Source organism: Hevea brasiliensis, chromosome 15 (assembly GCF_030052815.1).
Source record: "Hevea brasiliensis isolate MT/VB/25A 57/8 chromosome 15, ASM3005281v1, whole genome shotgun sequence".
Lineage (NCBI taxonomy): Eukaryota > Viridiplantae > Streptophyta > Magnoliopsida > Malpighiales > Euphorbiaceae > Hevea > Hevea brasiliensis.
In genome coordinates, this window is record NC_079507.1 from 68,165,782 (window position 1) to 68,179,539 (window position 13,758).

The 13,758-nt window shown below is 34.0% G+C and overlaps 1 protein-coding gene, 1 long non-coding RNA gene, 1 other non-coding gene and 1 pseudogene across 3 annotated transcripts; 1 reads left to right on the forward strand and 3 right to left on the reverse strand.

Moving 5' to 3' along the window:
- The first annotated feature begins 1,812 nt into the window (after positions 1-1,812).
- On the forward strand, positions 1,813-6,684 carry LOC110633657 (putative MO25-like protein At5g47540; annotated as a pseudogene).
- Positions 6,685-7,195: 511 nt separating this feature from the next.
- Positions 7,196-8,238, reverse strand: LOC110633658 (uncharacterized). The gene is made up of 2 exons (XR_002490866.2): positions 7,901-8,238; positions 7,196-7,528 (listed from the first exon to the last, which is right to left on the reverse strand). It is a non-coding gene; the product is annotated as an uncharacterized LOC110633658 (long non-coding RNA).
- A 705-nt stretch (positions 8,239-8,943) lies between these two features.
- On the reverse strand, positions 8,944-9,016 carry TRNAA-AGC (transfer RNA alanine (anticodon AGC)). Its single transcript has one exon. It is a non-coding gene; the product is annotated as a tRNA-Ala (tRNA).
- Positions 9,017-9,920: 904 nt separating this feature from the next.
- LOC110633653 (40S ribosomal protein S8) lies at positions 9,921-13,146 on the reverse strand. Its single transcript, XM_021782366.2, has 5 exons — positions 12,949-13,146; positions 12,767-12,839; positions 11,658-11,988; positions 10,878-11,047; positions 9,921-10,246 (listed from the first exon to the last, which is right to left on the reverse strand). The coding sequence occupies exons 1-5, from the start codon at positions 12,950-12,952 to the stop codon at positions 10,171-10,173; spliced, it is 654 nt and encodes a 217-aa protein (XP_021638058.1). The 5' UTR covers positions 12,953-13,146; the 3' UTR covers positions 9,921-10,170.
- Positions 13,147-13,758: the final 612 nt, after the last annotated feature.

Consider the following 13,758-nt stretch of genomic DNA (forward strand, 5'->3'; position numbering starts at 1 on the left):
TTCAATTTCAATAAGAGATTAGAGCAACAAAAAACAAAACCAAATTGGCCAAACAACACTGTATCATCAATCATCATAAAAAAAAAATAGATAAAATTTGTGAATTTAATGTTAGATTTGGGTTTATCTATTACTATAAGCAGACATTAAAAAAAAAAAGGAATAAGAGTAAACCAAAAAGTCAGAAATTCAATGGAGGAAATCATGATGAAGAAGAAGATTAAGAAGAAGAAATTGTTGAGAATTTGGGAAGAAAGAGGGTTGGGATGGGTGGAAAAAAGAAGAAGAAGAAATGATTAGGGATTTAGAGAATAAAGATTTAGGTTGGAATGAGCAAGAAGAAGAATAAGAAATGGTTGGAGATTTTGAAAAGAAAGGTTGTGTTGGTTTCGTATGGGTGAGAAGAGAGAGATGGTTGGGGTTTTGGAAAAGAGAGATGATTTTTTTTTTTTATGTGTCTGATCAAATTTTGCAATTGAGAAACAGATGATTATAAGTTATATAGACTTTTATTTTACTTAAATTAAAGTTGAAAGGGGGTTTTATCTTATAAATTAAAGTTTAGTAATTATATTGTTGCGTATCATTAAGCTCAAGTATGTGTTACAATTTTTTCTCTTATTTTGACTTGTCTTTTGTGACTAGGTCTCCTCTTTTGTCAAGTTAAGTCGATCGTGTCTTGCCCCTCCAAGCGAGGGATGGCCATTCTTACCCCATCCGATGTAGGTCTTCCCTCCTTTTTTGGTTGTAGCTGTAAATATTTTTGAGTTTTGTGATTACTCATTTGCAAGTTGGGGACTGGCTATGAGAAACTTCATAGAACCTATGAGGACTCTACCTTTAAGTTCAACGATAATAGGGCTTCTACTTTGTGGTTGCGTATCTGTGCATGGGTAAGGGGTTAGTCAATGACTTTGTTTTTTGACTTAAATGTCATGATATTGGGGATCACCAGGTTACTCTTTTAGCCTGCATTGGTATCTCCTGGAGACATTCCTAATGCTATTTTCTTGAGCATCTAAGTCTCTCAAAGGCAGGAGATGTTTAAAGAGTTTTGCCCAGTGCTTAAGTATTCGCCTTGGCTTAGATATGCTTTTTACCATGGTGTGTGTTCATTTTTCTTTGCTAAAGAGTCCTATGGATTGTTTTTAACCCGAGGGTGAAGTTGTGTTTGGAATCACTGTTTGTGGCTATTGTTTTCACCAGTTTCAGATGGCTTAGCAACAAGTAAAAGGGTGTTGGGCGACAGCTTTGTCTTCCACATCCAAATCCTGCCTTATATCTAGGTCCTTTTTCTAATCAAATCAGAGTTTAGGTTAGATTTATTAAGGTTTAGATCTATCTTTAGTTTAGTTATAGATTGGATAGCTTGTTAGGTTTTTTTTTTTTTTTTTTTTTAAAGGTCTTGGCTTGCTTAGCTTTGAGTCAAGTTAAAAGAACAAAGCATTGGGCTAAGTTAGGTTGAATTTGAGCAACCCCTATTTTAGTTTGTATATGCTATCTTGTAATAGGTCTTAGACCTTTTTCTGTTCATGTATTGAATTATTATTTAAAAAAAAAGTTAAATACAAAAGATGTAATTTACTTAAAAAATAGAGGATAAAATATTTAGAATTATAGGACAATCAATTTAGCAATATTAAGAAAATCACAAAGGAAAATTATGAATTTTAATAATAATAATAATAATAATAATATCAGACAATTTATTTTAAAACAATTTCTGACCACATAAAAATTATAAAAAAAAAAAAAAGAAAACGTAGGGAAAGGCAACAAGCTTAAATGCTTAATAAGTGTCACATGACGGAACAGTGACTTGTATTGAGAACAGATAGATAAGGACGCCAGGCTATCAACTTCCTTATTTTCAGAAAATTACATGGATTGCAATGACGTTGATGCACCCTTCTTTCCCGGAAACAAACACCCCTTCTTCTCTCTCTCTACGCTGCCCTCTCACACTTTCACAACCCAAAACCCTACGACTCACTCAAATGAAAAGCCTCTTCAAGTCCAAACCCAAATCTTCCGCCGAAATAGTCAGGCAAACTCGGACCCTTCTCCTTCTCCTCAATGGCAGCGGTGAGTTTTGCGGCTCCAAGCGGCAAGAGAAGGTTAGTTCTTCTTCGATAACCTAGATAGCTTTATATATGTGTGTTTAAAGTTTGAACCTTTGTTTAGTTGGTTAGTCATAGTCCAACTCTGGGAATTGGTTTTTTTATCACTTGTGTTTACTGTTAGCTGACTGTGAATGAATTTTGTTAGTTTTTTTTTTTGTAGATGGATGAATTAAATAAACACATTCGAGAACTAAAGCTGATTCTTTATGGTAGTAGTGATTCTGAGCCTGTTGCTGAGGCTTGTGCACAATTGACTCAGGAATTTTTCAAAGAGAACACTATGCATCTTCTCATTGTTTCTCTTCCAAAACTAGGTTTGCAGGTGAGGAACTGAGGATTGAAAAGCTTGATATATGTTGGTGCACGTGGATTTATCTTGTGTAATTCAATTTGTTCACTGATATCGGTTTAATTACACTTTGATGTCTGGTTCATTCTTCTTTTTTGCTTATCATAAAGAAGATCATTCTTTCATAGGCACGTAGAGATGCCACCCAAGTGGTTGCCAATTTGCAGAGGCAACAGGTTCAATCTCGGATGATTGCTTCTGCTTACTTGGAAGCTAATTTAGATCTCATTGATATTTTGATATCAGGATAAGATAGTGTCTGTGAAAGTCTTGATATTTTGATTGATTGGATTTATTGATGTGTAATCTCTATAACATAATTAAATCCAATGTTGGTTTTGGTATATTGCAAATTTTAACATTTTTTACTCTGTCCAGTCTTTATTTTTTGAAATTCATATCTGTATGTGCACATGGAAACATTAGTTTGATACCATTTCATTAAGAATTATGATTTTGGATTCGTTGCTATTACAGTATTTCATTTAGAATTGCAAAAATCATGAATTGGCATAGGTGTCCATCCCGCACTCTTCTGTGGTCCACCACAGGTGCTGTGAGAGAGGGATCATGTTCCTGGTCTTTCCTATTGACATCTACTAAACTGTGGTCTCAGCTGCTCTACTTTTTGAAAAGTTTTAGTTGGGAATGCACCAGATTTAGTGGGTTTGGGTTGAGGTCCTTCAAATTGTTTATGTTTGAGCTTTAAATCACAGAATTTTATAAAAGCTTAAAACTGCATTTAGAAATGAAAATAACAGAACTCTTAATAACTAATGCAGAGATAAATGGTGAATCTGATTCTGAGACGTGCACCAGATGAGAATTAGTTTGTGATCTACAACTTTGTCGCATTAATGACATAATAGTATTGGTCTAGCATTAGAGTTGTAACTCAGAGCTTTCTAATCTCTGTGGCCATCTTTATAAGTGTCTTTGGAGTTGTTAATTCTCTTCTTGGTCTACTACATGGTTTCCGTATAATATTTTGCTTATATTGAATTCTTTTGTCGCATTAATGACATAATAGTATTGGTCTAGCATTAGAGTTGTAACTCAGAGCTTTCTAATCTCTGTGGCCATCTTTATAAGTGTCTTTGGAGTTGTTAATTCTCTTCTTGGTCTACTACGTGGTTTCCGTATAATATTTTGCTTATATTGAATTCTTGATTAGCTATGAAGACCAGGACCTTGCTCTGCATTATGGCGGTATGCTGAGGGAGTGCATACGTCACCAGAGCATCACAAGGTAATTTATCTAAAAATTCATTGGCTGCATCATATGCATGTATGATTTTCTTTTATTTAATTTTTTTGGGGCAGCTTTAATACATTTCCGCTCTGCAAGTGGAAATGATCATTATGTTCCTCTATTTTAAAATTGTTCGTCAGTTTCTGGATATAAATATATAATTTTTTTCTAAATTCATATTTTTAATCATCTTTTAAGTCTTAAGTACTTTGGTAGGTATGTCTTGGAATCAGAGCACATAAAGAATTTTTTTAACTACATACAGCTTAACTTTTGATATTGCAGCAGATGCTATGGCAACTTTCAAGGTTGAGTTATCTTCCATTTTCTTCTTGGCATTGTTCTTTTCTTAATTTGCCTGTTTGTGTATTATAATTGCATTTTTTGCAAGCAAGGTGATTTTATTATAAAATATGTTCCAGGAGCTTTTGACGAGGCACAAGTCTACTGTTGCTGGATTCCTTTCAAAAAATTATGATTGGGTAAGTTTCTTCTGAAATGGTAATTTTTTATGTGTAAAAGTAAGTTTCCATTTTGACACTTGAATCCTACATGTTCTTAATAAGAACTATTTGTGTAGAAGCTGGAAAGTTCAGTCTACTTTTTTCATTCTTAAATTGGATGAGTAGAGTAGACTTTGATATAAAGAGAGGAAAAAGAACGAGTAAAATAGGATCAATATTTCACCTGAATGTTTCACTTGTTCGAAGCATGATTATGATTTTCCATGGAAATTAAACCCATAGTTCTATTGTTGAAAGCATAGAACCACAAAATGTGGCTGGAGTTCAGGAAGCAAATCTGTCTAATTTTCTAAGGTTCGCTATTTGTTAGGTTTATAAGTTTTCTCTTTACGCTCAAGTACATTCTGATCTGAGCAGGAGATGCATATTTTATTTATGTGTATGAATTGTTCCATCCACCTCTCTCTGTTGGTGGGGGATGGGGGTGATAGGATCAGAAAAGTCCATCCAATTTATTGTGGTAAATGATAATAGCTTGTTTTAAATACTTCGATTACTGGCAATTTAACTTTTTCCAACCATTTTATTGCCTCTAGTTCTTTCAGGATTTTAATTCCAAGCTGCTGGAATCTGAGAGTTATATCACCAAACCACAAGCTGTGAAGGTGTGAATATGCTTGTTGTTTTCAACTTCTATTCTAGCAAATTCCAGATCTTAATCTTTGCATAATTACTCGTTTTCATTGACGAGATGTTTAGATATCCTGTTTGGAAGGTTTTCACTTCTTTCCAAGAACTTGGCATCATTGACATAGAACTGAATCTCATTCAGAATACTTTCTTCATACTCCATTTTTCCCTTTTTGTCTGGAACGGGAAAGATAGGATTTCCTCTTCGTATCTTATTCAGCATGAGGAATATTTACTGCAGGAACAGAATGAAATAACATGAATTCAGAGTCCAATGAGCCTTTGGATTTGAAATCATATACATATATATATATATATATATATATATATATATATATATATATATATATATATATATATATCTATCTTAAATTGGCATCACTGTTGTTGCTACAATTGCAATGAGATGTCCTTTTTTTATCCATTATATTGATTTCAAGAGTGTAAGTAAAAGCCCATGTGTAATTTGTCTCGTGGTGTCAATGCTCTTATTTCTTGCAACGCTGAGCGTGTGCTGACATTTCTGGTTGTTTGTTTCAGCTGTTGGGTGAAATTTTACTTGATCATTCAAATTCTGCAGTCATGGTACGATATGTGAGCTCCAAAGATAACTTGCGGATTCTAATGAATCTTCTAAGGGTGTGTTGCTCTTTCTCTTTGATTGTCAAGGAGACCTAGTTTTTTTAATCTTATGCCTACTTAACTGAAGTCCTTGAAGAGGAAAGAAAGTGTGGAAGTAGCAGCATCCACTACTTCGTTAAGATATCATGTCCCAATCCAGACTTTCTCATTGTATAAATTTCTATAGCAATCAAATGGAGCAACTATGTATGCTAATGGATTCATGTTTTATTTTGTTTTTTTATTTCTATTTCAGGAATCAAGCAAGAACATCCAGATGGATGCATTTCATGTGTTCAAGGTTTTACTCAAATGTTTGACATAATTATTTATTCCCAACTTTTTTTTTTTAAACTTGTGCTCTTTTCTCATTGTTTATAGCTATTTGCTGCTAATCAAAACAAACCTCCTGAGATTGTTACTATACTCATTGTAAATGGAAGCAAGCTTCTGCGATTCTTGGCAGACTTTAAGATGGATAGAGGTAAAATATTGATTTTACAGAGCCATTCTGCTCATCTTTGCTCTTTTTTTTCTCTTGGCATTGGGTTGAATGTGAGTTTCATTTGTTGCAGAAGATGAGCAATTTGAGGAAGACAAAACTCAGGTGGTCAAAGAAATTGCTGAATTAAAACAATCAAGCAGCCAGTGAACGGCCATGGAGAAATGTACAGCCTATATTAGTTAGTTCCAATCAAGTATTTGCCAGCTGAGGCTAGCTGCAGACATAACAGGTTCAAATGAAATTCCTCCTTGTACAAAACTCTCTCCAAAAACAAAAGAAAGCAAGAAAGAAACTAATTGTGCGTGGTGAATTTCTTGTTAGAATTTTTATAATTTGATAAAGTCTGTTATGATAGAACATTTATGGTTATTGCACGAGTTGGATGTTCTGTGAGTTAGAAATAAATTAAATTGGATCTGAGATACAAGGCAGAAACGAAAGCTAATCATGTTCCAATTGGTGGGTCCAATGTGTAAGGGGTTAGAATGTTTAAGTAGTAATATGTAAATTTCAGGGACTAAAGGGGATATTTTGTAATTATTTTCTATTTATCTAATTAGAGAATGTAAGGGGGTTAGAATGTTTAAGTAGTAATATGTAAATTTCAGGGACTAAAGGGGATATTTTGTAATTATTTTCTATTTATCTAATTTTGGGGCTTGATGGCTCAAGCATAGTGATGTCTCCTCCTGTCACACCTCATTGTGTTCCTAATGCTCTTTAGGGGGGAGTGACTAGTTGACTACCATGAAGCAATCGGTATAGCTAGCCACTATCATGGTGAGTACTTGTCCCGCTACTCCTTGTAGGTTCCCCCGCGCCTACAAGTGATATATGGACAACCAACTTAATTGTATTGATTATGACTAATGAATGAAAGAAGTAGCCTGTTCTTGATATACTGGTGCCTTGTTCTTTATTATGCTTGAGATGCTTGTTGAAATGTGATGCTTGTGATATTTTTCCCAATTGGCTTGCCAAGCCATACTAATATATTCATCATATTGAACAAATTCTCTTGGCTGACTTGTCTTGAAAGAGCTCAAGCCAAGTGCCGCACGGTTCCAAGTGAGGGCTAAAACCTGGACCCGTGACACAATGGCAACTTTGCAATTGCAGTATTCTAGGAATTTCTTGGGTATGAACTACATAGTAGTTGCTGCTGGGTTTCCTTTCTTCAAATAAAATGAATAGGCAAATATTGGTTTTGGATTTAGATCTATTACACATGCAAAGTTCTCAACTAGTGAAATTGCAATTTAACTGCAATTGCGCACTGCTGTGAAGTAAATATCAAGGAGAAATCCTAGAAGTGCGCAATTTCTCCCTGATATTTACTTCACAACAGTCCAATTAAGTGTTCACGCACTTTGATGGAAAGTTAGCTGACTTAGCTGTGTGATTATATTATTTAAGAATTTGTTGTGCAATGACTCCACTTGGAAGTAACTCCGGATGAGAGGGACACCATCTTCCCTCCAAATTGTTTGCCCTTCGCATAATGTTCTCGACGTACAACTGATGCTACTATAATCCAGAAACAGAAGAAGACAATTTTAAGCCAAAATAATATCTCATCAAATAAAATATAAGCCAAAATGAAATCTTGCCATGCAATGGAATACATATTATAGATGTCTTGATTATCCAATAAGGTTCATTTTGTAAAATCAATGGTCAATCTTGTCAATCAATTTTCAAAAAGTTGGTTTACCACTGCAACAAATTAAAACAATTTGGTAATGGTGAATGTCATAGGCAATTGTCAGTTTACTTTCTGGATCACTTTTTTTGGATAAAAAATAAAAAAGAATTGAAAAAAAAAAAAAAAAAAAAAGAGTTAAGCCCATGGCTGTTCATAAAAATTGAAACAAGAAGTGACATAATATCAATTACCTATCTAAGAACCCCTGTGGCCAACTCCTCTGCAGTGTCATTTGCAAGCACAGGGACAACGTGACCCATGGGCTGATCCCTGAAGGCAAGCTTGATGAATTGACTTAAAGTTTGAACCTCCGCCGGAGACGAAAACTACAAGTTTTTCCCTTTTAACCTCATGGATCTTGTAATCTTCCTAGTCAAAACCAGCATTACCCAATTTCTCTGAACTGTTCACACATTCTAATCTCTTAAAAGATGCTTTTACACTTGATATTTTGAAGCAGACAGCGGAATAAGAAGAAGAAGAAGGATATAATGTTAAAAAGAATGGATTTTGGAAGTTTTGGATTGCTTGAACGAATCCATTGAAGCGGTATGACTAAGGAAGACAACAGTTTTTTTTTTGTTTTTCTTTTTTTAAAGGAAAACGACTGTTAGTTAGGATAATTGCGAAAATAATTATATTTTAATTTAAATTTAATTATTATTTTAAATTACATAAATTTATGTTAAATTTAATTATTATTATTTTAATAATATTTAAATTTATTTAGTTTTATAATTTTTTAATTAAGAATTTATATTTTAATATTTTATTAATATTTTAATTTTATTTGCTAAAAATATAATATAAAAAAAATTTAAAAATATTATTATGTATAATTATTTATTTATTTATTTAAATGAATTCAAATAAGGAATGCTAATACATAAATCAAATTTAATTAAATTTAATGTAAAAATTATTTTTTAAATTTTAATTTATTTTAAAATCTGATTATTATAGGAATCTATTTTAATAAAATCCTTTAAATTAAATACTTAAAAATATCCTGCTCATTGCAAAGAAAAAGCTCAGGCTGCATGGTCAAAACCCAAAAGTGAACAAACTAGTGGAGTGAGAGAGTGGTTAAATTTTTTTTCTTTAAATAAAATGGTTAAATTTAAATGAACAGAACGACATCGCTTTATCAGAAGGGGCGAAACCTGCCAAAGAGGTTAAATTTAAATAAGAAACGACATCGCTTTCTTTCGGAGCGGAGACAAAAAAGATGACTTGGAGATGCGGGGTATCGATCCCCGTACCTCTCGCATGCTAAGCGAGCGCTCTACCATCTGAGCTACATCCCCTGGACGATAATTGTATTAAATTTGATTTACTTGATGCAAAGGCCTCTTTAGCTACACATTTTTACTGTTTAATTCATGTAATGTTTCTACGTTAAGTTGATCTGCTGATGTTATAATTGACGGTGCGGTGATGAATACCTGTTGTGTGTATGGTGAATTGCCCCTGATATAACTGTGTTTCTTCCTTGACAAATTCTTGAATTTTAATTGGATTTCCTATCGCAAACAAATTACAGTATGCTTTGTGCATTTATCGAGCTAATAGATTTTTACTCTCTATGCACATACAGAACCGACGAGTCCACTTCTACCTTTTGCAGTATTTAAGTTGTATATATATATATATCCTTGGCTTCGTCCACGTTGCTCCTCAACAAGCTCGCATCAAAGCTGGAAATGATTCTGTCAAAGAACGATTGAGAAAGAAACGTGGCATTGTATAGAACAATGAAGGATGCTCTAGTCTGTGTCGGTGGTCATGTTTAATATCTATTATCTATTCTTCGCTTCTCTTTTAGAAGAGTTTTGTGTTAAAAATGCATGATAAATTGGTAATGTTTTGGGCAGTGCCATCGTTCAGTAACGACGTCGGACCATGGTTCGGCTGCATTTTGTTGTTGACAGTTCACACGATCGTAACATGAATCGATTAACAAATGGCAAGTTTTGACTGTTTATTAAGCCCTTTTATTTGGGTGAGAAATTAACAAAATACAGGAAAGATCGTATACAATCGATCGTATAAACTTCCATAAAATAGGTTTCTGTAATCCATGCATAACATTACGACGGGTTTGGTGAAGTGGGACTACATTGCCCTGCCTCTAGGCGAAGGAAACTCCCACCCTAGGACAACCATTAAAAAGTTAACAAATTGATCTGGTAGGATATATTAACACCACTCTCACATAACTTGATAATTTCCATTACCATCAAATTCCAAATAAAATCCCGTAAACCAAAAGCAACAATTGGTTTCTAACTACGAATTAAACAGTAAAACTAGTTGGTGCTACAAGCTTAGTTGCTCATCTCATGAAAAAAATCAATGTCCAAATAGAAGGAAAATAATAAGGTGAAGAATGCCGTTCAATAACTTAAAAAGGTGGAGAAAGAAGTCTCTGATCCGAATATGAGGCTCAGATAACACAATTTTAGGCAGCTCCTTTGCCCTTCTTCCTCTGGATTTTCTTCATGTAAAATTCCAGCTCTTTACCCTCCAAGATGTACCTGTCAGAAAATAATAAAAAATGTGAAATGTGATTAGCAATGTTCATTTTCTAATGTGTTTTGCAGTTGGATAGGTGGGGGTTTTACATCAAAAAATATGGAGCTTAAGTAAATTAAATGAGATTTATTACGCACCACTTTTTCTCTGATTAAGTACATTCATGAATCTGGAGGAAAACTCGTACAACTTAAACTTCAAATACATACTACAAAGCTATAATTTCAAATACCTTCCATTGATTTAGTTGAAACAAGCAAATCCAAATCTTTAATTATACAAATCGAATAAAAACTAAACTCTACCCAAAATCAACTCTCATTAAATTAAATAAAAAAAAAAATCCAAGGGACTATTATTACTTGATTATCTTGGACAAGCAACATCACTGCTGTATTGGAACATCATACAGGTCTCTCTATAAATTACCAATTCACCATGTAAATACGCAAGGAACAAAGAGAATAGCAATGCAAGGACAAGAGATCCCTGATCCAACTCTCTGTAACAATAACCTAACATATTGGAGGAGTTTGCAATGCACTTAACATACTTTACCATATCTAGACAAATGAAACCATGCCTTGACAGCAAAAAGCAACTAAATGAAATAGAACAGGAGAAAATACATACCCATCAGCACGACCACATTGACCAGGGCGCGATGAGATACAAGCTAATAGACGACCACCACCAAATTGATCTTCAATATGAGGGTCAAGCTTGCGAGCCTGCTGTCTCTTCTCCAGCTTTCTCAAGACGTGATTGCTCTTCTTCACCTCCTCAGTAGTGGCTTCACCTTCCTGTAAACCAACAAAGTGAAATAATACAAAGATATTCCGTGAATGAATCATTTCAACTCATTTAGAAACAGGAAAATACTAGAAAGAACTGCTTGAAAATTCACAATCATATAAACAGTTTTAAAATAAATAAATAAGTCGTGCAACAGTTGTTCATTCCCATGTACTTTTCATCAAGAAATCATAATCACTGAAAACAACACAACCTAAAATGAACATGTCAAAACCCCAATCATTGATTTTACATTTTTACCTGGCAAATGATATTTTCACCACAGAAAACAAGCAATTAGAAAAGTTAAACATGCTAGCACAACCAGATATACTCGCACATAACAAACCACCAATAGCGAAAGCAAATTAAGGTGAAACTTTACAAAAGTTTAAGTAAACAAATAATGAATATGCAGGATTAGCCACAGCCATAATGCCCACATCAATGCTTTGAAAAATCAAACAAATCTGAATCATTAAAAGGTCATTTAAAGAATAAAGCAATGCCACCAAAAAAAATATCCCAAGATAGTAGAATAAAATGGCCATGAAACTCTGAATGCACAACACCAATAGTCCCTTTTTTTCCCCCTGAAAACTCAAGAAAAGTTCATACCTCTCCTTCTTTCTTGGCAGCTGCAATTTTCTTCTTGCGCCCAATGTCAACCCCATAGTGCTGAAGATACCACTGCTTGAAAGGTGCAGCATCAACTTGAACGATGGCACTCTTCACCAAGGTTTGAGTACGGACCAGCTCATTGTTAGATGCATTGTACACCACATCAAGAATCCTGGTCTTCCGAGTAACAGCCTCACTACCCCATGAGTAGTTTCCAGTGTCAAGCCTCAGAGCACGCCACTTCACATTTCCACCTCTAACCCTAACTCTCCTGACTGTCTTGTTGCTAGACAGTTTTGTGTTTGCAGGCTGCCTTCCAAGCTCATACCTTCAAATAATATTGTAAAAAAGGGGGAAGCATTATTTAATTGGGGCAATGGAATAAAAACTGAATTGATGAGATTATCAAGCTAAGCAAGCTGAAGATGAGTTAAAGAGTTGCAGCAGAGCTGTCAGTTGAATCAAGTTTAAATTGGTTGCTGTAATTTATTCTAGTTAGCTAATTTCAGAATTAGTTAACTAGTTTCAGGTTTCAGCTTTGTTAGTTAGATGACAGCTGACACTTGTAGTTGTAATTGTTCCACCTACTTTCCCTTTGTTTCTTGTATATAAGCTGAGAACAAAGTTATTGATCTAATAAGAATCATGGTTTTCTCTCCCAAACCACTTTAATGCCTCTTATTCAAAACTAGGCATACAAATTAACTAGATATAAGATAGACGATAGAATGTGGGTTCCAAAATGACTTTTCTTCAATAACAACGCAGGCATATCAGATAGATTTAAAATAAAACAGTAGGTACATAGATAAACGCAATAAATGAAATCAAAATAAGCTCAAAAGAAATTTCTGATTCAAAAGGAGCCAATTAACAATAGCTATACAGCAAACCCAATTGATCGATGCACGAATGTTTATTAAGTTCTAAAAATATCTTATTCCTCCCAAAAAAACAGTTGCAAGGGAAGATTCAAAACAGTTGTCTATTTTGGAGCTTATAGGCAACCAAATAGATAAGGAAAAAAAATTAAAAAAAAAAAAGACATCACCAATCAAAATTAAAAGAAAAAAAAGGCATTAACAAATCAAAATTGAAAACCTTACTTTCTCTTCTTCCTCCAAGCTTTCTTCTTGCCACCAGTGGCACGCCTCTTATGCATCGAATCACGAGAAATCCCTATAAATCCATACAGAATTTAGACATTAGCATCACTAAAATGTAATTATACCCACTACATGTTTAAAGGATATCAAATTGAGAGAAATATCAGAAACATCTGATGTACCCATTTTTGCAGAGAAAGGATTCTAAGCTCTTCTCCGCCTCAGGAGTCCAAACCTCCACACAGATGCTAGGGTTTGAGAGAAAGAGATTGAAGGAGGGGGCTTTGTGGTTATAAGAAAAACCCTAGTTCTTCAAATTACTAAACTATCCTCCTCTTTCTTCATAAAACGCGGGTAAAAAGGTCAACAAACACTAGCGGAAAAGGCCGCCGAAACGACAACGTTTAATTCAACGATCCGTCTCTACTTTCAACGGTAGTGATTTATCTATCAGAGATGCAAAATCTACACCGGTGATTTACCCTTTCTTTAGATGATTGACTGGAGAAATCTCATGTCATTTTAATTGATTCAATATATATATATATATATATATATATATATATATATATATATATATATATATATATATATATATATTATTTTTTAATTATCGAAATTTTCTTACTTGTGATGATGCGATCAATGAGGCATCACTTTGTTCGACAATAGCACCAAGCAAATTGGTAATACACTACCTTTATGTCTACAAAGCTTCCACAGAATCCTACCCCAACTTGCGAGTGCGAGAGCCAACTTTCCGTTCTCTTTCTCTTGCAGTATTTTTCATTTAGTTTTGTAACTTCAGCTTCTTGGAAAATTATTACATACTCCTGTATCTTCTATATTCTTGCAGTTTCTTTTTTTTTTTTTTTTATGAAGCGCTGTGTCAAATAAATTGAAATTTAATGGCAGATTAATGGCTCATGCTCGTATAAAAACAAGCTTATAATAACAGTTTATTTCACATAACGGTGCATACATCAGGTTCA

What these genes read in the sequence shown, in the direction of transcription:
- LOC110633653 (XM_021782366.2), bottom strand. An exon ending in GCTTGGAGGAAGAAGAGAAA is followed by an intron (nt 11,989 to 12,766) that starts GTAAGGTTTTCA and finishes TATTATTTGAAG; the next exon opens with GTATGAGCTTGGAAGGCAGC. An exon ending in CTGCCAAGAAAGAAGGAGAG is followed by an intron (nt 11,048 to 11,657) that starts GTATGAACTTTT and finishes GTTGGTTTACAG; the next exon opens with GAAGGTGAAGCCACTACTGA.